The 27,310-nt window shown below is 41.4% G+C and overlaps 1 protein-coding gene across 12 annotated transcripts in view; it reads left to right on the top strand.

Moving 5' to 3' along the window:
- Window positions 1-27,310, top strand: part of LOC133501809 (Fanconi anemia group A protein) — a 168,521-nt gene that overhangs the window by 7,112 nt on the left and 134,099 nt on the right. For 5 of the 12 annotated variants that reach the window (XM_061821800.1, XM_061821805.1, XM_061821802.1 and 2 more), the window contains exons 2-6: window positions 3,473-3,582; window positions 9,394-9,490; window positions 12,249-12,431; window positions 20,787-20,926; window positions 23,084-23,179. In XM_061821800.1, the coding sequence (XP_061677784.1) occupies window positions 3,473-3,582; window positions 9,394-9,490; window positions 12,249-12,431; window positions 20,787-20,926; window positions 23,084-23,179 (626 nt within the window). Of the gene's footprint in view, window positions 1-1,084; window positions 1,183-3,472; window positions 3,583-9,393; window positions 9,491-12,248; window positions 12,432-20,786; window positions 20,927-23,083; window positions 23,180-27,310 lie in introns of those variants that run through there. The other 7 variants (XM_061821813.1, XM_061821808.1, XM_061821807.1 and 4 more) reach the window with 6 other exon arrangements.

The raw sequence follows: 27,310 nt of genomic DNA, 5'->3' as shown, positions 1-27,310 counted from the left end.
GAAACTTGTCTGATCTAGAGAAGATCTGTGTGGAGGAATGGGCCAAAATCCCTCCTGCAGTGTGTGCAAACCTGGCGAACAGGTACCGGAAACGTTTGATCTCTGTGATTGCAAACAAAGGCTACTGTAGCAAATATTAACAATACTTTTCTCAGGTGGTCAAATACTTATTTGCAGCTGTATCACACAAATAAATCGTTTAAAAAATCATACATTGCGATTTCTGGATTATTCTTCTTATATTATCTCTCTCACAGTGGACTACGATGAAAATTTCAGACTCCTCCATGATTTCTAACTAGGAGAATTTGCAATATAGCATGTGTTCAAATACTTTTACTTTATTCTTCACTGTTAGTGGTAAGACTTTCTCAACTCTTCCATTCCCTGGACAAATTCTGTAACATCAACTTTATGAGATGTGATACCTTTTATGGCTGTTTTCACATCATCTTGAGTCCATTTTTTTCTTTTTTCGTATTTTATCCTGCAGGTAAACTATATATATATTTTTTTTTGTGTTTTTAGCTCGCCAGAAAAGCCATATTGTTATCCACAAATTTAGAGGTTTTATTTCAGATGGACATTGGCTTTCTACAAACCTCTAATTCTTACACATTAATTTTAGTTTCAGATGTTCTGTATCAACTATTATGCTATTTGTTTTTCTCCTATTGGAATCAGTGGTTCACCTAGGGTGACTATCCCGACTTCCCCCTGAACAGGGTGACAATTACGTTCCGTTTGAGGTAATTCTCAAGCTTCTATCACAAGTGGTTGAGAATTCTTACCTCTGCATCCTCAAACAGCTGTCACTCAATTTCCTGTCAAATGAGGTTGCGAACTTCCCCTCACACTTTTACACATGCACACGTTTCACGCAGCGCAAGTACGTACAGGACACACGTTGCCCTTTTCTTTGATTTATAGATTAATTTGCCAGCTCGATAGGGACTAGTATTCTTGAGGTTTGGTTCTGCCGCAGATGCCCAGACGCGCAAATTCACTCATTCCTCATGAGTGTGTGAGTTTCCTACTCACCAGAGATGTCTTTACTTCCTTTCGGCTTTTTGTCATCCCTCAGTCTCCAGACGCAAAGCCGAGGCCCAGTCCCGGAAAGGGTCTCAAGTGTCGTGGCCACGGTCTTTGCCTCGACGTCGACTCAGCCCCTGGAAACTTCAGGTATCTTGAGATCCGTTTCGAAGGATCAAGTAAATGTCAAGTTTACCAATTAGACATTTGTCAAACTGGACAAAAAGGAAGCAAAGACACTTGTTCATGTCTGGCGAGGAGAGAGGAGAGGAACTGTCTCGTACAATTCACCACTGCACTCTCTGATTATCCACTCCTCAGCACTTCTATTTATTTAGCATCAAAACGCCCCTTATTTACATGGATGTTACAAATAGGAGACGGGCGAGCAAAGCATAGTTGGAAACAAAGTGCACTTGTTTGTTCGTGTGTGTGTGTGTTTGTGTGTGGAAGATTGCTGAGTTCATGTGTGGTCATCATTTCTTTTTCAGACAATAGGTGCGCCTGGTTCGAACAGTTCTGATGATTAGATGTTCTTGTTCATGTGGTATCCCCTGCTAGGCAACTGCCACATTATCTAAAGCAGAGCAAAGCATTTTTTTTTGGAAGCAGATGTATGATAATTATATTCAGAAAGACATGACACTGGCTTCCAGTTAATTTTAGAATAGATTTTAAAGTTGTGTTATTGTTCTATAAACCACCAAATGATTTAGGTCCTGAATCCATGAAAGAAATGCTTCCGGAATACAAACCCAGTGGAGCTCTGAGATTGACTGACTCAGGTCAAATAGCTGAGCGCAGAGTCCAAAGCAAACATGATGAAGCAGCTATTAGCTATTATGCTCCATACAAATGGAAATAGGTTGCCAACAGAGTTGAGGACGGGCTCAAGTGTGAATATATTTGAATCCAAGTTGAAAGCTTCTGTTTTTTCTCATGCTTTTTAGAGTATTTCCACTTTTTAATATTTCTTGCACTGTATGCAGTTTTAACCAGAGAGAACCCATGGGTTCAGATATGACCCAGTGTAATTAAGGGCCCACTGTATAAATGCAATGCACCACAGTTCTTCTTTTTACCCTTAAAGCCCAATGTCTCACATGTCTGCATTGAATGCATTATTTTTTGGTTGTTAAGGCCCACTGTGTCATATGTGATCTAAACCTGAAGTAAATTAGTAATTTTTTTCCAAATGTTACCTAAATGTTAACCCTAACCCTTTTTGTGTTCCTTTTAATGCTCATTGATTAATTAGTTAGTCCATAAAATTTTAAAACAGGATTTGAATGTTTTCTAGGGTCCATTGTACTTTTTTTTTTTTATAAATACATATTTTGTCATTTTAATTTTTTTATCCCGTTTCAATTTTTTGTATCTCTTTGTATTCAAATCCTTTTAATCACGTAAAGCACATTGAGTTACCTTGTGTTTGCAATGCGCTATACAAATCAATTTTGTTTTGTTTTGCTTTTTCATCTGGCACAGCTTGAAGAAGGAAACGGTTGCAGGTGGAGATGAGCCTGGTTGAAGTTGGAAGCCAAAACAAAAAATTAAAGATGAGGGAATTTTAATTTTAATTTTAAATTTGTACATCAATATAAGATTTTCTCCATGAAGAAAATCCATGTTGCCTTCTTTTACTCTGAGTCTTCCAAAAAGCTTTACCTGTGTTTTAAAAATTCGCTGCATGGGCCCAGGGGATCCCCCGACCCTCTCTTGAAATTTCGCCTTTTTCCTGTCTTTGGTGTTTGAATGTCTGATTAAGGCGAGTGTTAGGGGTTTATATTGTAGATGGGATCCTTTATGCACTTGTAATAGCACTTTGAAGGGCAATACGGAAAAACTAAAAAAAAAATTTATGAAGCTGTTTGTCAACAGTTATGCACGTTTGTCTTCATCGTTGTGTATTTCAATGATCCACCACCATTTGCTAGGTGTAACTATGAAGGCCCAACTCTTTAAATTAATAAGGTTTTGAAAATAGGACTTCAAGCGTGTCTGTTTTTAGCATGAGAGGCAATAACCCATTGCTTCTCAGTTACTGTGGTGAGGGGTTGGGGTGGATGATTTGCCGTACCAGTTAAAGCGTAATTTCGCATCAACTGCAGAAAATGGCAGTGGTGCTTTGGCTGCTCTTGGAGAATTTGCTCCATGGCGCAGTCATGGTGTTTATTGCAATAGTATGAGCAGTTAAACTTGGAAGACACCCTGGAGAAAAAAAACAGGAATGTAAAAATATATGTAGATTAAGGTGCACTCGTTTGGGGTTGTAAATTTTTCTTTTTCCTGAGGTGGTCGTAACAGAAAAAAAATTCAATTGACTCCCAAATGAGTGGAAAAGTTTTTTTTTTTTTTTTTTTTTAGAAGATCCGTAGATCCTGAAACTTTTGAAAATGAAAAGGGATTTTTGAGCTCTTCTGGGTGCCTATATTTCCAGATGGCCGTTTTGTGAAGAACCCAAAGCAAGATGGTCAACAGCTGCAGGAGGGAGTTATCCACTTGTTGGAGCAGAAGCAGGATCTCTGCAGCCTATTCAAGGAGATAGGGGTCAGTGAGGGTAGTCCACTTGTTTAAATTATAACATGGTAACAAAGAAAGGATAACTGTGTGATACTGGGCTTGATACTGCTACCTAATTGGTCACGTACAGTATGTGACCCTTTTTCCTGTGAATGAGTAAAAATGTTATCCTATAGCACCTGCACCTGTTTTAATGCTCCCTCTAACACAGTCTGGGTTGACACTGGGTCATAAAACCTCTTAAGTGATGTGGCTAAACAGTATAAAAATCTCCAAAACACACAAGTGCAGTTAGTTGCATTATCTCACTTGTTTATTGACGCTAAACCTTGAGACATAATTAGCCAGTCCTCTTCACTGGGAGGTCAATCAGCTTTTAATGATATGGGCCAAATTAAAACTATCATCAACCTGTCTAGGATATTTCCACTAATCCATTTTCTAGACTGCTTTGCCTCACTTCGGGTGATACTGTGGGCAATTCCAGTGATTTTTCTGGTGAGAGGCAGGGTGCACCCTGAACTGGTCCCCAGCTAATCACACTGTTTTGGATATTTGTCTTGAGCAGACAAGAGGCAGGGTACAACCTGAACTGGTCGCCAGCCAATCGCGGTGTTTAAGATATTTGTGAAGGAAATTTTATTGACTGAAACCATTGTCACTGTCTACAGACGTGACAGGGCAGACAAGACCAATGACCACGAATTTACAGATAGCGATTCCCTCTACTTCTGAAATACATTCCGGAAGTCATTTCGTAAACTGAATTTTTAGGAAGTAGAAGCGGATTTTACATGTAAATAGAGTAAGCCGCTCTATTCTAACACAACAGCTTGTCCCGTTAGTGATCGCCACAGCGTGTCATCTTTTTCCATCTAAACCGATCTTGTTCGTCTTCCTCTCTAACACCCAGCGTCTCCATGTCCTCTCTCACCACATCCATCAACCTTTTCCTTTGGTCTTCCTTTTGCTCTTTTGCCTAGAAGCTCCATCCTCGACACTGTTCTACCAATATACTCACTCTCTCGCCTCTGGACATGTCCAAACAATTGAAGTCTGCTCTCTCTAACCTTGTCTCCAAAACATCCAACTTTGGCTGTCCCTCTAATGAGCTCATTTCTAATCCTATCCAACCTACTTACTCCGAGCGAGAACCTCAACATCTTCATTTCTGCTACCTCAAATTCTGCTTCATGTTGTTTCTTAAGTGGCACCTTCTGTAATCCATACATTATGGATCACCACCGTTTTATAGACTTTGGCCTCCATCCTTCCGCCAACTGTTCCACCTCGCTTGGACCCGTTTCTTCATTTCTTGACCACATTCTCCATTGCTCTGTTTTGTTGACCCCAAATATTTCAAGTCTGGATTTTCACTCTTCACCCTCCACCACTCTCATTCACGCACATATATTCTCTTTTACTACGCCGAATCTTTATTCCTCTCCTTTCCAGTACGTACCTCCATGTTGTAGCTGTTCCTCCGCATGTTCCTCTACTTTCACTGCAGGTCACAATATCATCTGCGAACATCATAGTCCAAGGGGATTCCAGTTTCACCTCATTTGTCAGCCTATCCATTACTACTGCAAACAGGAAGCGCCTCAGCGTGGATCCCTGATGCAGTCCCACCTCCACCTTAGATTCTTCTGACACACCAACGGCACACCTCACCGCTGTTCTGCTGCCCTCATACATGTCCTGTACTATTCTAACATATTTCTCTGCCATACCGGACTTGCGCATGGAGTACCACAGTTCCTCTCTTGGTACTCTGTCATAGGCTTTTTTTGTAGGTCTACAAAGATACAATGTAGCTCCTTCTGACCTTCTCTGTACTTTTCAAGAGCATCCTCAAGGCAAATAGTGCATCTGTGGTACTCTTTCTAGGCATGAAACCATACTGTTGCTCGCAGATACTTACTTCTGTCTTAAGTCGAGCCTCCACTACTCTTTCCCATAACTTCATTGTGTGGCTAATCATCTTTATTCCTCTGTAGTTTCCACAGTCTGAACATCGCCTTTGTTCTTAAAAATGGGGACTTGCACATTTTTGCTTCATTCTTCTGGCATCTTCTCTCCCACGAGTATTCTCTTGAATAAGTTGGTCAAAAACTCCACAGTCACCTTACCAAATTGCTTCCATACCTCCACTGGTATGTCATCGGGTCCAACTGTATTTCCATTTTTCATTCTGTTCAGTGCCTTTTTAACTTCTCCCTTACTAATCATTGCCACTTCCCAGTCATTCATGCGTGCCTCTTCTACTTTACCTTCTCTCCCATTTTCTTCATTAACTTCTCAAAGTACTCTTTCCATCTACTTAGTACTTAGTATTCTGTAGAATAAGTTGGTCCCAAACTCCACAGCCACATTTCCAAATTGATTCCATACCTCTAGAGGTATGTCATCAGAACCAACTGCTTTTCCATTTTTCATCCTCTTTTGTGCCTTTCTAACTTCCCCCTTACTAATCATTGCCATTTTCTGGTCCTTCACACTTGCCACTTCTACCAAAGCGCTATGTCACATCTCATTGTATTCCTTTTGGCTCTCCTCAGTCCTCTGTCTCCCACTCCTTTTTTGCCAACGTCTTTCCTTGTATGACTTCCTGTATATTGGGGTCCCACCACCAAATCTTATCCGCTTTCCTACCAGAACACACACCAAATACTCTCCTCCCTAGCTCTCTGATCACGTTGGCTCTAGTACCCCAGTCTTCTGGGAGCTCCTCCTGTCCATCAAGAGCCTTTCTCACCTCTTTCTGAAAGGCTGCACAACATTCTTGCTTTCTCAGCTTCCACCACATGGTTCTCTGCTCTACCTTTGTTTTCTTAATCTTCCTCCCCCCCACCAGAGTCATCCTACGCATCTTATGCTGTCAACCTACACGCTCCCCTCCCACTATCTTGCAGTCAGTGACCTCCCTCAGATTAAATCGTCTGCACAAAATGTAATCCACCTGCCTGCTTCTACCTCCCCTCTTGTAGGTCACCCTATGTTCCTACCTCTTCTGGAAAAAGGTGTTCACTACTGCCATTTCCATCCTTTTTGCAAAGTCCACCACCATCGGTCCCTCAAAGCTCCTTTTCTGGATGTTGTCCTTCACCATCACTACTTCTTCGCCTCTGTTTCCTTCACTTAAGTGTCCATCACAATCTGTGCTAGTTACAACTTTGTGTCTGGGATGCTCAGAACTGCTTCATCTAGCTCCTTCCAGAATTTTTCTTTCAACTCTAGGTCACATCCTACCTGTAATCACATTCATACATAACACCATCAATTTCAAATTTCAGCCTCATCACTCGATCTGATACTTTTTTCACCTCCATGACATTCTTAGCTCTCAGCTCTTCCTTTAAAATAATCCCTACTCCATTTCTTTTCCCATCTACTCAATGATAAAATAATTTAAAGCCTGTCCCTAAACTTCTGTCCTTACTACCTTTTCACCTACTCTCTTTGAGGCACAATATATTAACCTTTCTCCTAATCATCATGTCAACGAACTGAGGTTTTCCTGTCATAGTCTCAACATTCCAAGTCCCTACACTCCTTGTAGGCTCTGTGCATTCCTCTTCTTTTTCTTCAAATCAGTTTTCCTTCTCTTCTTTGTCTTCGAGCCATAGTAGCTGAATTTTCACCAACGCCCTGCAGGTTAACTGTGCTGGGGGCGGGCGTTGTTAACCCTGGCCACCACCCATCTGGTCGGATATTCTTTCGATGAGCGCTCATTTGTTCTGCAAAGTTTTAAGACGGATTCCCTTCCTGATTTAACCCTCTGCATTTATCCAGGCTTGGGACCAGCCTACAGATTGCACTGGTTTATGCCCCCATCGGGCTGCATTCAAAGTACATAATATAAACAATGATTTAAAAAAAACAAAACAAAAAAAAAAACGTTTTTTTTTCATTTTCCTTTGGCATTGGGCAACTTTGCAAAGAGAAGGGTGAGTGACAAGCATAAAGCATCGTGGAGGACAGAGGAGGAGGCAAACATTGACAGTCAAGAGAAAACGCTCATAACTTTATGCCAACTAAAATTTCTTGGGGCCCATGGTGAAGAAATATTAATAAACTTGCAAAAAAAAACAAAAACGAAAAAGTTGTACTTTTCCAATGTGCGTTAGCGTGTGACAGCTCGAGCATGATTCAGTGACAGTCGAGTGTCCAAGAGAGCACCTCGATCGTGCCACACAAACTAAGATACAGGAAGTACATCACGTGTGTGCTAGCGTTTGATAATGGATTCGGTGACGAAGATACAGGAAGTACATAATGGGTAAAGATTGACGTCCCTCCTAATGCCCATTGCCAGGAAGATGCCACTTGATAGCCGATCGGAGAGCAGCTCTACCGCGCCACACAAACCAAGATACAGGAAATGCATCATGGGTAAAGACTGACGTCTTTCCTAGCCAACAGAATGCCAGGAAAAGGCTCCAATAGCCACAGGGAGAGCAGCTCTATCATGCCACACAAACCAAGAACAGGATGTTTATGTTCAGTGTAATTTGAGGAATTCAGCACCATTTTTTCCCCTCACATACTTAATTTCCTTAGTAACTCGAGACAATATTTTCCAGTGGAGGCGTTTTGTTACCTGATTTTTTTTTTTCATTACTAGAGACGTTTGTAAGTAAGAGGTACCACTCTATTGGGATAATTATCCCTCGCCATCAACTACTGGTGAAAGAAAGCCTCCGTGTCAAGGTTCTTAAATTTGGGCTGGTCTTGCTCAGTGACCACTCAAACACGACCTTTGGTTCAACCATGTTGTGGTGAGCTGCCATTGTCATCAGTTTTTGCACATGTTTTTGTTTTCTTCCCCAAAACGTGAAGCTTCTCCAGTTCTTGCTGTCCATGGCTGGGAAACTGAGAGTCAGAAATGCTTCGGGCATCATGTTGGGTAAATAATGGAGAAGCAATTCAGTCTGCCAAACCGCTCTTGGCTTTAAGATTTGTTTGAAGCAGAGGAACATTTTTGACGCTTGATCCCTCTGATTTTGAGAATATTTGAGAATATTTCCATTAAACTCTGTGGACAATGGCTCATGTTCTGCTGAAGGATTGTTCTTCTCAGTTGTTTTGAACTTCCTGAAAGTTGCACCATCTTTGTTCCAGAGCTGTAACAGCATGCAGTGATGCATTTACATGACTGTTGACAGTGGATAAGTCCAAAGTTTTTCTACCTGTTAATTTTTACATCCCCCCTCTGGGATGTCAAGAAGATCAGAGAGGAAATGGTTTGAGTTATCAACAAACCTTGTGAGCCCACATGCTTTCATTGTTGAGATTGTATTTTCAGCAATATTACATGCACCAAATAGAGAAGCTCTGTCATCTGGTGGGTGGTGTCAGATTAGAGCCACTGCTTCTCCCCATTGACAGGAGCCAGATGAGTTGGCTCAGGCATCTGATTAAGATGCTTTCTGGAAGCCTACCTGTTGGGGTGTTCCAGGTATGTGCCTTTTGGAGGAGAACCTGGGGACAACCCAGGACACGTTGGAGAGACTTTGTCACCCTGCTGCCCTGGAAGCGCCTCAGGTTTGTTTTAAGTGGCTGGGGAGAGGCAAGTTTGGGATTGCATTTAAAGCTAGTTTGCCCGTGACCCAACCTCAGGTAAGCGGAAGAAAATGGATGGTTGAATATACATTTATTTATTTTACATGTTTTATTTATATATATATATATATATATATTTATCAGCCATTGTTACCAGTGCAAAAGTAATTATCAAGCCCGTGAAGGTTGTCATTTTTTGTGGTTACGTTTTTGCTCGAGTGTTTGAAACAACTTAAGACATTTGACATGAAGGAGTATTTTTTGTTTTTCTAGAATCCAAGTCCAAGAAATTCTTTCAACACTGGCATAAATGGGCAAAGGCACGTGGCCTCTGAAGGCATCCCTTTTGGTATTGCAGGCTCACATTTAGGTAATAATTACTTTCCTTTTTTTATTTTTTTTAATGTTTTTATGTGCGGCACGGTGGCTCAGCTGAAAAGCGTAGGCCTCGCAGTTTTGAGGTCCCGGGTTCAAACCTGTACCCGCCTGTGTGTAGTTTGCATGTTCTCTCCGTGCCTGTGTGGGTTTTCTCCGGGCACTCCGGTTTCCTCCCACATCCCAAAAACATGCATCATTAATTGGACATCTAAATTGCCCCTAGGTGTGATTGTGAGTGTGGCCGTTTGTCTCTGTGTGCCCTGCGATTGGCTGGCAACCAGTTCGGGTGTACCCTGCCTCCTGCCCGTTGACAGCTGGGATAGGTTCCAGTACTCCCCGCGACCCTTACGAAGATAAGCGGCTAAGAAAATGGATGTTTTTATGTGATGTATGATTCAACTTCAATAATAAATGCCAGACATACAAATAATTTACATTACTTAGAAAAGAATTATATAATTAGAGAGGGCGTTTACCAAATAAAATTGAATACAATGTTATTGTATATACAGTATATTAAATATTGTTCAACTTATTTTTTTTAATACACCACAAAGAAAAGATATTTAATGTTCAACCCGATAAGCCTGATTGTTTTACCAAATAACCATGGTCTTGAAATTTTATCGCTGCATCACGTTCCCAGCACGCTGGGAAAGGTGGAAAAAAAGTTGAGGAATGCTCATCAAACACCTGTTTGGAACATCCCACAGATGAATAGGCTGCTGGTAACAGGTGTGAGCCATGATTCGGCATAAAGGACCTTGCCTGAATTGCTCAGTCAGTTGCAAGCAAAGATGGAGCAAGGTTCACCTTTTTGTGAAGAAGTGCCTGAGAAAATAGTTGAACAGTTTAATGACAATGTTCCCCAATGTACCATTGCAAGGAATTTAGGCATTTTATCATCTATCCTCAATGATATAATCAAAAGGAGTAAAATGTCTCAAAAGATTCTGGTGAAATCACTGCATGTCAGCGGCAATACAAAACAACATTGAATGCCCGTGACCTTTAATCCCTCAGGCAGTATTGCATCAAAAACTGACACCAACATGTAAATGATATCACCACATGGGCTCACGAACGTTTCAGAAAAACAATGTCAATACATACAGTTGGACGCTATGTCTGTAAGTGCAACTTAAAACTACTATGCAAAGCAAAAACCATAAAACAACAACACCCAGTAATCCCACCGGCTTCTCTGGCCCGAGCTCATGTAAGATGGACTGATGCAAAGTAGAAATTGTTTTGTGGTCCGACTTATCCACATTTGAAGTATTTTTTGGAAATTGTAAATGTCTTGTCCTTCGGGCCAATGAAGAAAAGAACCATTTGGACTGTTATTTATGCAAAGTCTAGCCCTGGGGCGAAAGAAAGACAGCAGTGCCACCAGCAGCAAAGTAAAAAGGGACAGTGGATTTAAGGAAGGAGATAATCGCCAAGTATGACAATGGGATGTATGTTTGTTACAGCTCTTGCCCAACTAGTATCGTATGGCTAAGTCGACTATTTTGACTATCCTAAAGAATAAAAATGTAACAAAAGACAGCTACTGTTGTCAAAAGAGTGACTAACATTACAAAGATAAGAGAAGAAACGGAGAAGCTACTGAAGAGTTACCCAATCAAATCATGGAGGGTGACCTCACCATAACACTTCCTTATTCACTCACAAGTCCCTCCGATGCCATTACACCTTGACCAAAACGGTAAAGGATACACATTTAAGCTGCTTGAAATTTTTCCATTTTTTATAGTTAAATTATCGCGTGTACGTTTTTACATAGATAGGATTTATAATAGGAATTCACTAATTGGAGGGTGGGAACGTACTTTTTTTGTTTTTTATTGGGAAAAAAACTTTCGGAGGTTGAACAAATCAGACTTTGAACACATCACAAGAACGAATGATGTTAGAAGTCTGAGGTTACACTGTATTCTGTTATTATTTGTGAAACACAATGTTCCAACTTAATTGGAATTGGGTTTGTATAATAAGGCCAGATGGCTACATCAATGCAACAACCAGAATGTAGTGTATTTTGGAAATTTAGGATTAAAGAGAAACGCTGAAGCGACACCTCTTTTACATCCGGTTTAGCATAATTTTTAGTGTCATTGTTAAAATCAAAATAATAGGTGTTGAAACGGTGCATGTTGTCTTATTTTATACGGATAAAATTTCAGAAAAGTGAGAATAAACCTCTATCAGTTTCATAATCTGAATGTTGCTATACAATATGAAATCTTGAGTACTCGATGACAGGGGTTTACTTAAACTCAGAACTCACAAAATATAATCAAGAATGGAATTTTATAGCATATTTAATGAAATCTTCAAGATATCTAGAGGGAGACACACAAAGGGCTCTAACAAAAGAGAAAATACCATAAAATGAAGGAAAATGGGCTTGTGAAAAGGCAAGTAGATCATTGTGTGTTGGACTAAAAAGAACCAGAACAGATTTTCTCTGAAGCCTCCAAAATTATTAGGCACTTATATTGTACAGTCTGGCAAAGGTTCGCAGTATCTACTCATGATTGGATATCAAGGGGGCGCATCTCAGGAGTGCAGAGTCAGATTTAATTGAAGAAGGTAATGTCGAAAAATAAACCATCAAAATTGGCAGAAGATAAATGGTTGGTCCTCAGACCTCACAGGGAGAGTGTGACAATTTCTCTCCTGAGCTGCTTTCTGGGATCCGCTCACAAGTTTGGCGAACTCACGTTTGTGTCCATGCCGAACAGAAACTGGTTGGGAGGATTTGAAGTGGGGTGCCACGGAGGCTCAGGAGCCGGATCACCATCTGGAAGGTCTGTGGTTACTGAGCCGTTTGCCTGAACAAAAAAAGGGGAGGCATGGCCCACATCCAGCTCGGCTGGCTTTCTGCCTAGGAGACGAGGAGAGGAACAAATGCCGAGCGATAAGGTGTGAGTTAAGCGTTAAATATCTCATCTATATCGTCGAAGTCTGCTCTCTCTAACCTTGTCTCCAAAACATGCAACATTGGCTGTCCCTCTCATGAGCTCATTTCTAATCCTATCCAACCTGCTCACTCTGAGCGAGAACCTCAGCATCTTCATTTCTGCTACCTCGAGTTCTGCTTCATGTTGTTTCTTGAGTACCACCATCTCTAATCAATACATCGTGGATCGTCACTGTTTTATAGACTTTGCACTTCATCCTAGCGGAGACTCTTCTGTCACGTATAACACCAGACACCTTCCGCCAACTGTTCCAGCCCGCTTGGACCTGTTTCTTCACTTCATTACCACCCTCTCCATTGCTCTGTATTGTTAACCCCAAGTATTTGAAGTTGTCCACCCTTGCTATCTCTTCTCCCTGGAGCTTCACTCTTCCCCCCTCTATCTTTCTAATTGTTCCTCCACCTGCTCCCTCCTTTCACTGCAGATCACAATATCATCTGCGAACATCATGGTCCAAGAGGAATCCAGTCGAACCTCATCTGTCAGCCTATCCATGAATACTGCAAACAGCAGTTGATGCAGTAACACCGCCACCTTAAATTCTTCTGACTCACCAAAGGCACACCTCACCATTGTTGTGCTGCCATCATACATGTCCTCTAATATTCCAACATATTTCTCTGCCACACTAGACTTACACATGCAGTACCACAGTTCCTCTCATGGTACTCTGTCGTAGGCTTTCTCTAGATCCACAAAGATACAATGTAGCTCCTTCTGACCTTCTCTGTACTTTTCCACGAGCATCCTCAAGGCAACTAGTGTATCTGTGGTACTCTTTCTAGGCATAAAACCATACTGTTTCTTGCAGATACTTACTTCTGTCCTGAGTCTAGCCTCCACTACTCTTTCCCATAACTTCATTGTGTGGGTCATCATCTTTATTCCTCTGTAGATTCCACAGGTCTAAACATGGCCTTTGTTCTTAAAAATGGGGACTAGCACACTTTTCCTCTATTCTTTTGGCATCTTCTCTCCCGCTAGTATTCTATTGAATAAGTGGGACAAAAACTCCACAGCCACCTCACCTAATTGCTTCCATACCTCCACTGGTATGTCATCGGAACCAACTGTCTTTCCATTTTTCATTCTGTTCAGTGCCATTCTAACTTTAAGTTTTATGCCGGATACCCTTCCCGACGCAACCCTCTGCATTTATCTGGGCTTGGGACCAGCCTACAGGTCGCACAATATTGTGTTCTCCAAAGGGCTTCAGATAGTCAAAAAAGCAATCAAATAAAGTCAACACATAAGGTATACAATTAACATACAACCTAATCTATTTTAAAGTCCAAATAGAAGCAGTCAAATGAACAAAGTCAGCACATAAGTAACACAATTCACATACTACCTAGTCTATGTTAAAGTTACTTAAAAGGGTATGTGGTTAAGATGGATCAAGTATGAAAAATGTAAAGGATATGTAAATTTAAAGGATATGGAGATGAAGTGATTCAAATCAATGGATCTCACTCCAGGTATTACAGGTTGAGTCGTCCTCACAATCCTCATTGTACAAGTTGTGTTGGTTGAACAAGAATATGCAGTTACTCACGTTTGATGCTTCTTCAACAGCAACGGTTTGATCACAAACGCGTCTCGGTGTTAGCCAGCTAGGCAAAGGTAGTCTGGGTCAAGGGCCAAGTTCAAGTCGGCCTTTCAACTTGTCCAACGTCCTCACTACAAGTACTCACGGACCTCGTTGTATATGATACGAAGGTTTTGCAGGTCGTGTAGGTACTAGCGATTGTTTTCCTCCTGGGTAAATATTTGATGACTGACACGTCTTGTTGTCAGCAAGCTGGGCGAGGCTAAGCTAGGCCGCGCTGCTTCAAACGCGATAGAATACGGCTCCAATTTGGGTACTAAGATTTAACAGAATGATGTTTAATCCTGAAGTCGTCACCAGGGGCGTCCCACGTCGAGTATTCACAAGGATTTATTTATTGTACGATCGGGTTTGCTGGAGCTTCCTCGTTTTCACTGCCACCGGGTAGGTGACCGGAAGCAAACCCTTCACTTGAGAAAATGAATGCTCTTTTGCCTGGCAGCTCCATCCTCAGCAAACTTCCACCAATATACTCACTCTCTCGCCTCTGAACATGTCCAAACCATCGAAGTCTGCTCTCTCGAATCTTGTCTCCAAAATATCCAACTTTGGCTTTCCCGCTAATGAGGTCATTTCTAATCCTATCCAACCTGCTCACTCCGAGCGAGAACCTCAACATCTTCATTTCTGCTACCTCCAGTTCTTCTTCCTGTTGTTTCTTCAGTGCCACTGTCTCTAATCCGTACATCATGGCCGGCCTCACCACTGTTTTGTAAAACTTTACCTTCGTCCTAGCAGAGACTCTTCTGTCACATAACACACCAGACACCTTCCGCCAGCTGTTCCTACCTGCTTGGACCCGTTTCTTCACTTCCTTACCTTACTCACCATTGCTCTGGATTGTTGACCCTAAATATTCGAAGTCCTGCACCCTCGTTATCTCTATTTAGCACCCTACTGGCACCAGTCAACACATTTCCATTTCTATCCTTAATCACCCTTACCTTCTGCACACCCTTCCCATCTCTATCCCTCTGTCTGGCCAATCTGTAGAGATCCTTTTCTCCTTCTTTCGTATCCAACCTGGTGTACATGTCTTCATATGCCTCTTGTTTAGCATTTGCCACCTCTACCTTTGCCCTACGTTGCATCTCAATGTACTCCTTTTGGCACTCCTCAGTCCTCTGTGTCCCACATCTTCTTCGCTAATCTCTTTCCTTGTATGACTTCCTGTATTTTGGGGTTCTACCACCAAGTCTCCTTCACCCCTTTCCTACCAGAAGACACACCAAGTACTCTCCTGGCTCTCTGATCAGCTTGGTTGTAAAAGTCTAGTCTTCCGGGAGCTTCTGCTGTCCATCGAGAGCCTGTCTCACCTCTTTTCGAAAGGCCGCGCAACATTTTTCCTTTCTCAGCTTACACCACATGGTTCTCTGCTCTACCTTTGTCTTGTTAACCTTCCTACCCATCACCAGAGTCATCCTACACACCACCATCCTATGCTGTCGAGCTACACTCTCCCCTACCACTATTTTACAGTCGGTAACCTCCTTCAGATTACATCATCTGCACAAAATATAATCCACCTGCGTGCTTCTACCTCCGTCTTGTAGGTCACTATATGTTCCTCCCTCTTCTGGAAATAAGTGTTCACTACAGCCATCTCCATCATTTTTGCAAAGTCTACCACCATCTGCCCCTCAAATTTCCTTTCCCGTAGGGTTAGGGTTGCCGTACTTACCCATCACTTCTTCATCTCCCCTGTTTCCTTTACCAGTATGTCCATTACAATCTGCACCAATCACAACTCTCTCGCTGTCTGGGATGCTCAGAACTACTTCAACTAGTTCCTTCCAGAATTTCTCTTTCAACTCTTCGTCACATCCTACCTGTGGGGCATAGCCACTAACCACATGATACATAACACCCTCAATTTCAAATTTTAGTCTCATTACTCGATCTGATATTCTTTTCACCTCCAAGACTTTCTTAGCCAGCTCTTCCTTTAAAATAACCCCTACTTCATTTCTCTACCCATCTACTCCGTGGTAGAATAATTTAAACCCTGCTCCTAAACTTCTAGCTTTACTACCTTTCCACCTGCTCTCTTGGATGCACAATATATCAATCTTTTCCTAATCATCATGTCAACCAACTCCTGAGCTTTTCCTGTTGTAGTCCCAACATTCAAAGTCTCTACACTCAATTGACCCCTCAGTGGATGTTGCGCAATCCGCGTCACTGACCAATCAGAGGCCAGAGATCTGCATAATCTCAGACTCAAATCTCAGACAACGCTGGCTGGATGGTCCAGTATAGCTTCTGTTGGCGTTTTATCGCGTATTTGGGTTCTTTAACAATAGATATGGTTAAGAGGTGTAGTCACAGACTTTATAACAGTGACGACAGGTATACTGAAAGGCTAGTTGGTGGAGGTTAATTCGTACCCTTTCCAAAACCAAAGACCCGGTACGAAAAATGTTTTTGATGGATCAAACTTTGTGTAAGACCGCATCATCAACTGAATCCATCTAAAATCAACCGGAACAGAAGACCGAGTACGAAAAATGTCTTTCATGGATAAAACTTTGAAGAAGATCGCATGATCAACTGAATCCATCAACCGGAACAGATATGTTTGCACGAAGGTAAACCCTAAATTTGATTTTCAATACATGTCTCATATTAATGAATTAGCAGTTCTTCGCTTGCATAACATAGCTAAGTGTGAATGATTGACACACTTGATCTGTGTTGAGCGATATTTTGCGATGATCTAACTGCACGAACATGTCTCTGTTCGGCGCTCCCGAGCGAAGCTAAACCGGACTTTGTTTGTTAGCACGAAGGTATGCCCTATATTTGATTTTCAATACATATCTCATATAAATGAATTAGCAGTTCTTCGCTTGCATAATATAGCTACGTGTGAATGATTCTCACACTTGATCTGTGTTGAGCGATATTTTGCGATGATCTGACTTGCCAAACGTGTCCCATTGTTCGCGGCTAATTAGCTAAGCTAAACCGGACTAGCAGTCCTCAAAGCCTTCGACGTGCACCGAGACACCAAGACTGAAGGAAGGATGTTTGAGGACACTAAAGTCGTGATTGTCGTACTCTGTCGGGACTTGCGTAGGTTTGGCACTAATTCAAGAATAATTATTGAGGGGAGCGCGTGACGTTACACAAAGAAAACGAGAGAAACAACTCGTAAATCAAGCCTCGCCTTCTTTTCCTTCATACGGTGGTTCACAAACGGCTATACAGATACATATACAGATTCTGCACACAAGTGTGATATGTAACATGAAAATAGGAAACTGTCAATGACGAATTCGTCTTTAGGTTATAATCTATTATATTATGTGGCTTCTCGGTCTTCCTCTGACTCTGGAAAGATCTCGCGCTAATATCAATGGTTTCTCCGTCGATATGCATGTAAATACCATTGAAATGCCGCTCGCTGAAATACTTAAGCCCTGCTGTATGCTTTTCAACGATATTTCACTGTTAGCTAAGAATGCGAGTGAGAAATCAGCCGGTAAATCGGACAGTTTCGCTCTATTCCTTTCTTGCTGCGTCGATATTTTTCCTAATTGTTTGTCTGACGTCAGCGCACGTGGCGTGACGTCACTTCAGGAAGTTAAGTGCCCTGTACGTAGGGGTCAATTGTAGGCTCTGTGCATTCCTCTTTTTCTTCTGACGACGGATCCGGTTTCCTCCTCTTCTTTGTCTTCGACCAACAGTAGCTGAATTTCCACCGACGCCCTGCAGGTGAGCAGTGCCGGCGTTGTTAACCCGGGCCACGACTGATCCGGTATGGGATTCTTTAGATGAATGCTCCTATTTGTTTGGCACAGTTTTTACGCCGGATGCCCTTCCTGACGAAACCTTCTGCATTTATCCGGGCTTGGGACCGGCCTACAGATTGCACTAGTTTGTGCCCTCATTGGGCTGCATTCAGTCTCTCTATTGCTCTGTCATTTTGATATCGAGTTACTGCTGAAGTTCTGCTGTTCTCCTCACTTAGCAGTACAGCCTTTCAATCCGTTGGTAATGGTTGATTTTTTCACAACCCTTTTAAGATCTGCTGGCAGACTTCAGAACGGGATGACCTTCACATGCAGCCAGTTTTTGTCTAGGATTTTAAATTACATTAAAAATGTTTTGCATTCCTGCGCATCATGCTGCGTTTTGCTCTCAGTGCCCAAACAGCAGCTTCTGCTGCTGTCGTGTACACCTATTCAAGGTAGCTTCTGCTGCTGCTTCTTCTATGCGCACTGAAGGTAAAGCCTGCTCCACATTGGTGGCATCTGCGCATGCCCAAACTCTAGTGCAAAATAGTGAATGGCGATATTTTAACCATTACGTTTGTACAAGTTATGTATTTATTTTTGTACGTTTTAACTTTTAACTGCTGGCAACAACAACAACAAAAAAAATCAATATTTTAGCCGCATCGGTACATAGGCCACAGGGTTCACAGTGCCGGAAAAAAGTAGGGTCTTGTACGTAGTCCAGAAAATACGGTATGTCACTGGTCACCCTTGAATGTCCATAAGAGGACTTTGATGTTTCAACTTTTGTTGTAAAGCGCGTTGTTGTGTTTTTGTGTTAAAAGTGCTTCCAACATAAGTTGAATTGATTAATTTCTCCCAGTGCTTAAAATTTTGTTTTTTGCCGTTGAGGTTTTCAGTTTCGGATACACTCAAGAATTTTAATTTTGGTTTATCTTTGATTTCTATCGCATCTTTGTGTTGTTGTGGGTTGTTTATGGTACCATGTTCTCCAGTGATGAAAGTCTTCCGGATTTTCCCTGCATTCCTGATTCTTAAATTTTCATGAAAATAGCTCAGGAAAATTGAGGAAAAATTGCCTAAAATTAATCCGTATATTAGTGGACAATATTGGACGAATATGCGTTTGAGTTCGTTGTTATGCTTTCACGAGCGTAGCCATGTTGAGACACTAACACTCGTTAGGAGTAACGCCCCTCCCCTCACATTCTCTCAAGACGTTGGTTATTTTGTGTGGTCTTTACATTAATTAACGTATTTATTTCATAAATGTTAACCAAACAAGCCTGCTCTAAAACAACCGGTATTCATCCGGAAACAGGAAATGCAAGTTAACTGGATTGAGCATGTACGGAGCATGTACGAAAGCGGATGTTCAGAACTGCTTCACGTAATGCGAGCGCATTTATGTCGAAAGTCATCAACGTCATGAGCCATGTCAAAGGAAATTCAGTTAGATCAGGGGTGCTCATTGCGTCGATCACGAGGCAGTGTGATGGCGTAAAAAAAACAAAAACATTAGACTGTCATCCACCTCCTCACTTGATTCAGGTGTGGCCAATATCTCGAGCGCATGCACATAAAGGCGCGTTCTAGCAAGCCGGCCTCCTATTTACGGAAGTCGCGAGGTGCGTGCCCCCCCTCCCCGCCCCCCGCCACCCCCCCCCCCAACAATACGTCACGATTGCCGACAAGAATGTTTAGTCCAGGGTATCGCTGGCTTGTTGCATGAACGCTGATTATGTTGAAATAAACTTTCAGCATTTTCAAAACATTGCGAGTATAGACCATTCGTGTTCATTCCTTGACAGGCCGGTGCATTTAACTTTTCTTCAGATAGTTTGTCAGATCAAGAATTTTTATAGATGAAAATTTTTAAATACCGTTTTATATCATGTTCCACTAAAATCAGTTGAAATTGGAAATTATCATTTCTGAGTTAGAAATTTTAGATTTGTATTTTATTTATAAATTTGCTTATTTTATTTTTTAATTTACAGTTGTTATATTAACCCAGTAAGTTATTTTAAGGCCATCGCTAATCACATCCTACTTTAAAAGTGAGTGACTGTGTGCGTGTGTGTGTGTGTGTGTGTATGTATATATATATATATATATATATATATATATATATATATATAACGGAACTGATTATACTATTAGTATTACTAGATCTATATTTAAGATAGTGAGCAATGTGGTAGAGTGTATCAGTACAACGCAACGTAACAAGTTTGACACTTAAACGTTAATAGTAATTACTACAGATCAACTTCTTAAAATGTTTTGCTGTACGGAGTAGAAATTCTAGGATATCTTTTTATGTATATTCTACATCTATACTAAAATGTGTATAATGGAGGGAAAAGGACAATTTTAGATGTCTTTTTACTGAATAGTTCACTTAATTCATTTGTCTTGAGATAAGATGGCATATTTTAATGACAAATGTGATTTTGTGCTATCCAGTGATAGGGGAATGGGGGGCAAAAAAATCTGGGCTTGGCCCTTGGGGAACTTCTGCCCAATTTTTTTTTTTTTTGGTAAGGACTTAGAAATTTTATTTTCAATTTTTGTCTGAATTTTGTTCACAGATATCGCCAGAATGCACCACAGCCATCCATTTTTTTTCAAAAAATTTTCGGGGGGTCATGCCCTTGGACCCCCCCTAGTACTATCATTTGTATTTTCAGGAATTTTCACAAAAGTCCACTTTCATCTCTATCTCTCGCTGAAAATTACACCTTTTGATCCTTGGTTACTCCACAACCCTGTTATGTTCAACCATCCTTGGACCAAGACCACCACATTTTATAATTCTAAAAATATGGTGTCATTGAAACAGTGCTGAGTGCTTGGCAGGTATCTGACCTTTTCAAAAAGCACAATAGCAGAGAGTGTACAAACTTCATCGTTTGATGCTCTTGTGATTGAGTTTTCTCTTCACAGTGTGTGCATTGAGACATCAGGCTGGGCGGCTTGGTGTTCCATTAACAACACTGTCAGCAAAATCGGTGCTTGAGAGACTGAAGATGATTAACGGAGTTCAGAAGGACAAGACAAGGGATATTCTCCCGGATTCTCAGAGAGTTAGTATCTTTTTGTATTATTAATGGGATATCTTGTGTGTAATGTGCACCCATGTATAATGAACACCCCTACAGTTAACCTCAAAATTCTGGAAAACCCTTCAACCTGCTGTATGTAGAATACATTTTTTATCATGCATGATTTTGCTTCTACCAAGATGATCAAAACAAAGTAATATCTTTGTATTTTTCAAAGTATTATTCTGAAATATATATTCTGCACTTTATTTGAACACGTGCTCTTGTTTTGACAAAGTCCTACTTTTATTGAGTAAATGAGAAAATACAGTTGTGTTCATTTGTTTGATTACCCAGGCAGAATTTGAAAGATTGGTAGAATTAATTAAAGAAAACACTGTAAGGCCCAATTCTGCTACCCTTGTATGTCAGATGATGGATGGATGGGTGAAAGACAAAGCGAAACATTTTATTTTAATGGGATTCAAATTAAACAGTCAAGGGTTTCAAAAAATCTGAATTAAAAGAAATTAGTGATGGCTGTTGTTCGGTCGTCAGTCGGGGTTAAAGAAAAAAAAAAAAGAACCGCATTCTGCCTGGGTATCTGAACTTATGATCACACTTGTAGTGATATACGCACCCCTGTGATAATGGAATGAAAGTGTAGGCTACACCTATTTTATAATCTCTGGATGAGTTTGTTTTACTTAGTCAAGTGTTCTCTCATTGTTCGCGGAGGTTACGTTCCTTCTCACACCGCAAATCTCGTAAGTCTGCGAATAATTGATGCAGTTTTCAAATGCCCATGTATATGTACCATATGTTCGTGACCATAAGACACACTTAAGTTTTTTCTCTAAAATGGACAAGGCGTCTTATAATACAACAAGCTTTATGTGTACACTAAGTTCCAAAATCTGTCAATTTTTTTAGTATTTCAATTAACTACAACCAAACACGCTTGTTACATTGAAAGCATACATGCAACCTAGTGTATGTGTTAGCATGCATGCTATAACATGAAGGGGCTCACGGGGCAATGAGGAACAATTGCAATTTTTCACATGTAAGCAGAAGTAGCTTACATTCCCCCACGGAGCGTGTAAGCAAGTCATTAGTCAACATGTTGTTCACAGTGTCATGTGAAAACTAAAATTATCACACCACAGCAAACAGAATTACACTTGGACTAGGACTAGGACTCCCAGCATGCTTTGCGCAAAGAATGCTGGGTCTGGGGCTCCCAACAAAAAAAATGCGCAATATACATTAAAAATTACTGAAAGTTGTGTTGGCGGCACAGTGGATCAGCAGGTAAAGTGTTGGCCTCGCAGTTCTGTGGTCCCGGGTTCAATCTCGGACCCGCCTGTGTGGAGTTTGCATGTTCTCCCTGTGCCCGTGTGGGTTTCCTCCGGGCACTCTGGTTTCCTCCCACATTCCAAAAAAATGCAACATTAATTGGACACTCTAAATTGCCCCTAGGTGTGATTGTGAGTGCGGCTGTTTGTCTCAATGTGCCCTGCGATTGGCTGGTAACCAGTTCGGGGTGTACCCTGCCTCCTGCCCGTTGACAGCTGGGATAGGCTCCAGCACTCCCTGTGACCCTCGTGAGGATAAGCGGTGAAGAAAATGGATGGATGGATGAAAGTTGTGTATTGCATGATTTTTCATCACACTGCTGTTCTTTGTCATTTATTACAAGTTAATTAAATCAATTGCACTATAAAGAAATTACCCCCACACACCTTTGCAATCAGTTTAGTTGTTTCACAAAAAAGGTTGGTGCACCATTAGAATTACTTATGTCAATTAAAAATAAATTGTAAATCCTCCCAACCATAAGAAAAGATTCCCATTGCTCCAGTGTTTCACTAATGTTGTATGTCAGTTATGTTTACTGGACCAACCAAAGCTAAAGACAATAATGAAACAGATACCGTTGTTACAACTTCCTCCACTAAAGGCATATTTATGCAACTTACCATCTTCTATTTTTGATAGACGTTTTCTTGTATCAAGGTCCTCTTCTTCCAAGGGTGTTTCCATTTTATATATTTTCTAAAATAGACTGTGTGATTTTGAATTTATCAACCTTTGGTGTCAAAAATGTGGTTCTTCATATGGTCTTGGAAGATTTTTCACATAGTACTTGATGTGCACTCTGAGTTTATCCTCTTTGTTGTCTACTGATATGTACAGGTCCAGCTGTGTGTCCTGCTGGAGTCTGTAAGAGAACTGCTATCTTATGGAGCAATCTGCCCTAAGGGACTCTGGCAGGAGTACAGGAAGTATCAGGTGTGTCGACATTTGTGTTCAGACCGCATTTCGTTCATTTAAAAAAAACTTTAATTTCTGATTTTTTTCATGAGTAAAAATGGTTTTCTGTCTGTTTACACATGCTCACAATGCATAAATTTAAGGGAGATAGATTGGGACTTTATCCATCCATCCATTGTCTTCTGTTTATCAGAGGTCAGGTCTCAGGAGCAGGAGGAAAGCCCAGACTTCCCTGTCCCCAACCATTTCATCCAACTCATCCGAGGGGACCCTGAGGCTTAAATTACGTAAATTGTCATATAACTATGTGTTCAATCTATTAAAAATAACTAAAAAAAAACACTGTTCAGATCAGATCATGGTTCAAAGCATTTTTCAGATCAGCAGCCAGGTTAGTATTAGCTTAACGCCAAAAGGCACTGGGACCAACAGAGTTTCACTTTTGATGTTGGGTGTGCTCGGCTTTGTAACACTTTCTTCTTCAGAGGATACATAAGAGCAATCTTCTGAGTCAGATTGATCCTGTTTAGTTGGAATTCCAGATGGACGACTGCTACTGCCACCTGGACAATAGTCTGGGTACTGATCAGAAATTTCACATTATGAGTCCAACCCCGTTACTGCCTCTTCATCATCCAGCATCTATTGGACCATTTCAGCTGTGTATCTAGCAGCTATGACACTTTGGATGAGGAAAGACAAGAGTAGTGTTTTCAATAGATCAATATGTAGCTATATAAATAAATATACACACACGCTCAACAGCGCACATGCACGCACAAACAAATGGACACACGCGCACACGCACACACGACATATAGTAATGTTAGCAAACTAGTGTTAGCTAGTTATGATACATGAGCACCACCTGCTTTCTCAGCACGGAAAGAAAATAATTTTACATATACACTCGTTATGAAGTCTTCTAATTTGTTGATAAATAATGAAATACGCTTTCACAAAACAATCATGAATGACATGCGCGCGCACACACAATGCATATAATAATGTTAGCTATCTTAGTTACCTAGCTTCCACAAGTGGGTCAAAAATGACCCGCATGCATTTTCTATGGAATCCAATCCAATGGGAACCGCTGATTCTAATCAACTTTGGCTGTCAGCGATAGATTAACTATGGACCACGCAGAGTATATCAGAAGTGTCACCCCTCAGGAAGTTAATTTTACACAGTAAGAGCTGATGCGTGTAAGTATTATCTTCATATAATATTGTTTGTGTGTCTTTTATGACTATTATTTATCTACCTATTTATCTCCTAGGATAATGAGCGGTGAATCTGGGTGTTATTTCTCAATCTGTTCAAAAAACAGCAACACTAAAAGCGGGCTGAAGTGTGTGCTGAGCTGTATAACGTCCGTGCACCATTTCTCGTTGATATAAAGCATATTCCACTGCCTTTCGATTTCCGTGTTAGGTCCGGGACGTGGTCCGCACAATGAACGCGTCCACAAACCCAAATCTCCTTGAAGCACAGAGCTGCAGAACATCCAAAGTCTTTGCAAGTCTTCATCAGAAGCTGAAGTTAATCCATTTTGTTTGATAGGGAGCGTATGTTCGCAAGATGGATTGTCGGAAGCCTTAGGCGATGTCCCCTCTTTCGCAGGTGAACTTGTACACCGCATCGCGTCCCTCTTCGTCGCGAGGCTTTGAAGCGAGTGCCGACCAGCAACTCCGGAAGGAGATTTAGATAGAAAAATAAAAGAAAAAAGAGCGTCGAAGGTCCCCAGCTGGACCCAATGTAGTTTGCTTACCAAGCTAATAGGTCTGCGGATGATACTGTCAACATATGCCTGAACTTCATCCTTGAACATCTCGACAGCGAGAGAACCTATGTGTGGATCCTGTTCGTGGACTTCAACTCTGCATTCAACACCATCCTCCCCAAACTCCTCTCCTCCAAGCTTCTCCAGCTCAGCATCTCACCTACCATCTACCAGTGGATCTACAACCTCCTGACACGCAGGTCACGGCAGATGAGACCCCTCTTCCACACGTACCATGAGCCCCCGGGGCACCCCAAGGTTAGATCCTCTTCCTGCTTCTCGAACTAGATGTATGACTGCACCTCAAGTTACCTGGCTGTCAAAAGCCTGATAAAGTTCGTCGATGACACCACAGTCATCAGGTTCATCAAAGACAGCGGTGAGTCTGCGTATAGATAGAAAGTGGAGAGGCTGGAGCTTTGGTGTGGCCAACACAACCTGGAGCTGAACACACTAAAGAGTGTAGTAACGATTGTGGACTTCAGGAGCCATCCTTCACCACAGCTGTCACTCACACTGTAAAACTGTCTTGTGTCAACCATCAAGACCTTCACCTTCTTGGGAATTACAGTCTCACAAGATCTGAAGTGGGAGACAAAATTCAACTCCATCCTCAAAAAATTCCAGCAAAGGATGTACAATCGCGCTTTCTGAGGAAGCACAGCCTGCCTCAAGAGCTTTTGAGACTTCAATAATGCATTCATCGAGTCAGTACTCTGTACCTCCATCACAGTCTGGTTTGGGGCTGCCACAAAAAGGGACAAACTCCGACTTAAACGGACAATCAAAACTTCTGACCGGATGGAGGGCACCACCCGACCCACCCTTTAGGACTTGTACATCACCTGATTTCGGACATTAGTGGACAGATCCTATTGGACCCTGAACATCCTGCCCACCAGTTCTCCCAGCTCCTTCCATCACGTAGGCTCTACTGATCATCGCAAACCAAAACTAGCACGCATTTAAACACCTTCTTCCCTCTTGCAATAAAGTTATTGAATTCTTAAACGGCTAACTTAGAATTCCACTGCATAATGCGGACATTTTTCTGCCTCAAGTTGTTGTTGTCACACCCTGCTTGGCCGATAAGTATTAGTATTATATACAATAGACTATCACATCACTGTGTGATGATCGTGACTCCTTAAAGTCCTGACACCCTTTGTACAATTGTTATTGCACTGGACTATTGCTCTCATGGGCACTCAAAATGCTAGAAGACCGTACCCTAGCACAACTTTGAACAACTGTGAGTTCCTAAAGGAAAAAGTTCCCTGTCAAATTAGTATCGTTCTTCATATTCACCATGTATGTCGTACTAGGGTGGCACCAACTACTTGAGACAAATTTCTCGTGTGTTGCTTCATAATTGGCCAATAAAGCTGTTTCTGATTTGTGGAGGGTTGGCCAGTGAGGCCTTGCGGGACCCAGCTAACAGCATGCTTCCCACTCCCCAATACCCGGGTTGTCTCCCAGTCCCATTCAAGTGCCTTGAGTCCTAAAAGGTACCACCCCCATCGCCCAATCACAGACTCCGCCCCCACAGAGATCCAAACAAAAATCTTTTTTTTTTTTGTTTGTTTTTGGTTGCATCTGAGATCCACGTCTTGGGAGGGGGCTTCTGTCAGAGGCGTGGTCAACCCATCGCCCTGTGTGCGGCTGCCTCCTTACAAAAAGAGAAATTAAAATGTTTTTGAATAGATATGATATACATGCTATGAAAGCACGCTCGCATGCCATGATGCGAATCTGAATTCAATTTAGTTTCACTTCTAGCAGTTTACTGAGTTGAATTTGTACTTTTTTGATGTAATGCACCTAAAGATCGTATTGTCTACATTTTGAAAGCAGAATAGAATTTATTTATAGATGTACTAGATATATTTAATTCATAATACAATTTATAAAACTTGCACGTGAAAATTGGTGATCATCCTTTGAGCATGCTTGCAGACCCCAGAGCCCCGTCTATTTTTCAGTCTATTTTCATTCAGTCAAATCACATGCCTGATCATGGATAACATGTCAACATGCAAAACTTTTTTTTTTTTTTTAACCTGACACCAACTAATAGAAACGGCTACGCTTGCAGGGTACATACCTCTGCTCATGGGCACGGCACTTCTCAACTGACGTGGCAAGATTATAGTTTTATGTATGGGAAAATGTATCTGCAAATGTAGATATTTGCTAATTTTAAGAAACGTTAGTTGTGGATCGTGGAATGTTTTTTTGCTCGTGCTTTGGCGTATGAGCAGAGAGGTTTGACGGGGACTCAATTCTGCTTTCACATGGTCTTGGACCAGTCCTCGAACCATATGTATGTGTGCCACACTATATGGAGTTATCCGTACTGATCA

This window comes from Syngnathoides biaculeatus, chromosome 6, assembly GCF_019802595.1.
Source record: "Syngnathoides biaculeatus isolate LvHL_M chromosome 6, ASM1980259v1, whole genome shotgun sequence".
Lineage (NCBI taxonomy): Eukaryota > Metazoa > Chordata > Actinopteri > Syngnathiformes > Syngnathidae > Syngnathoides > Syngnathoides biaculeatus.
This window is presented reverse-complemented; position numbering and strand designations above follow the sequence as displayed.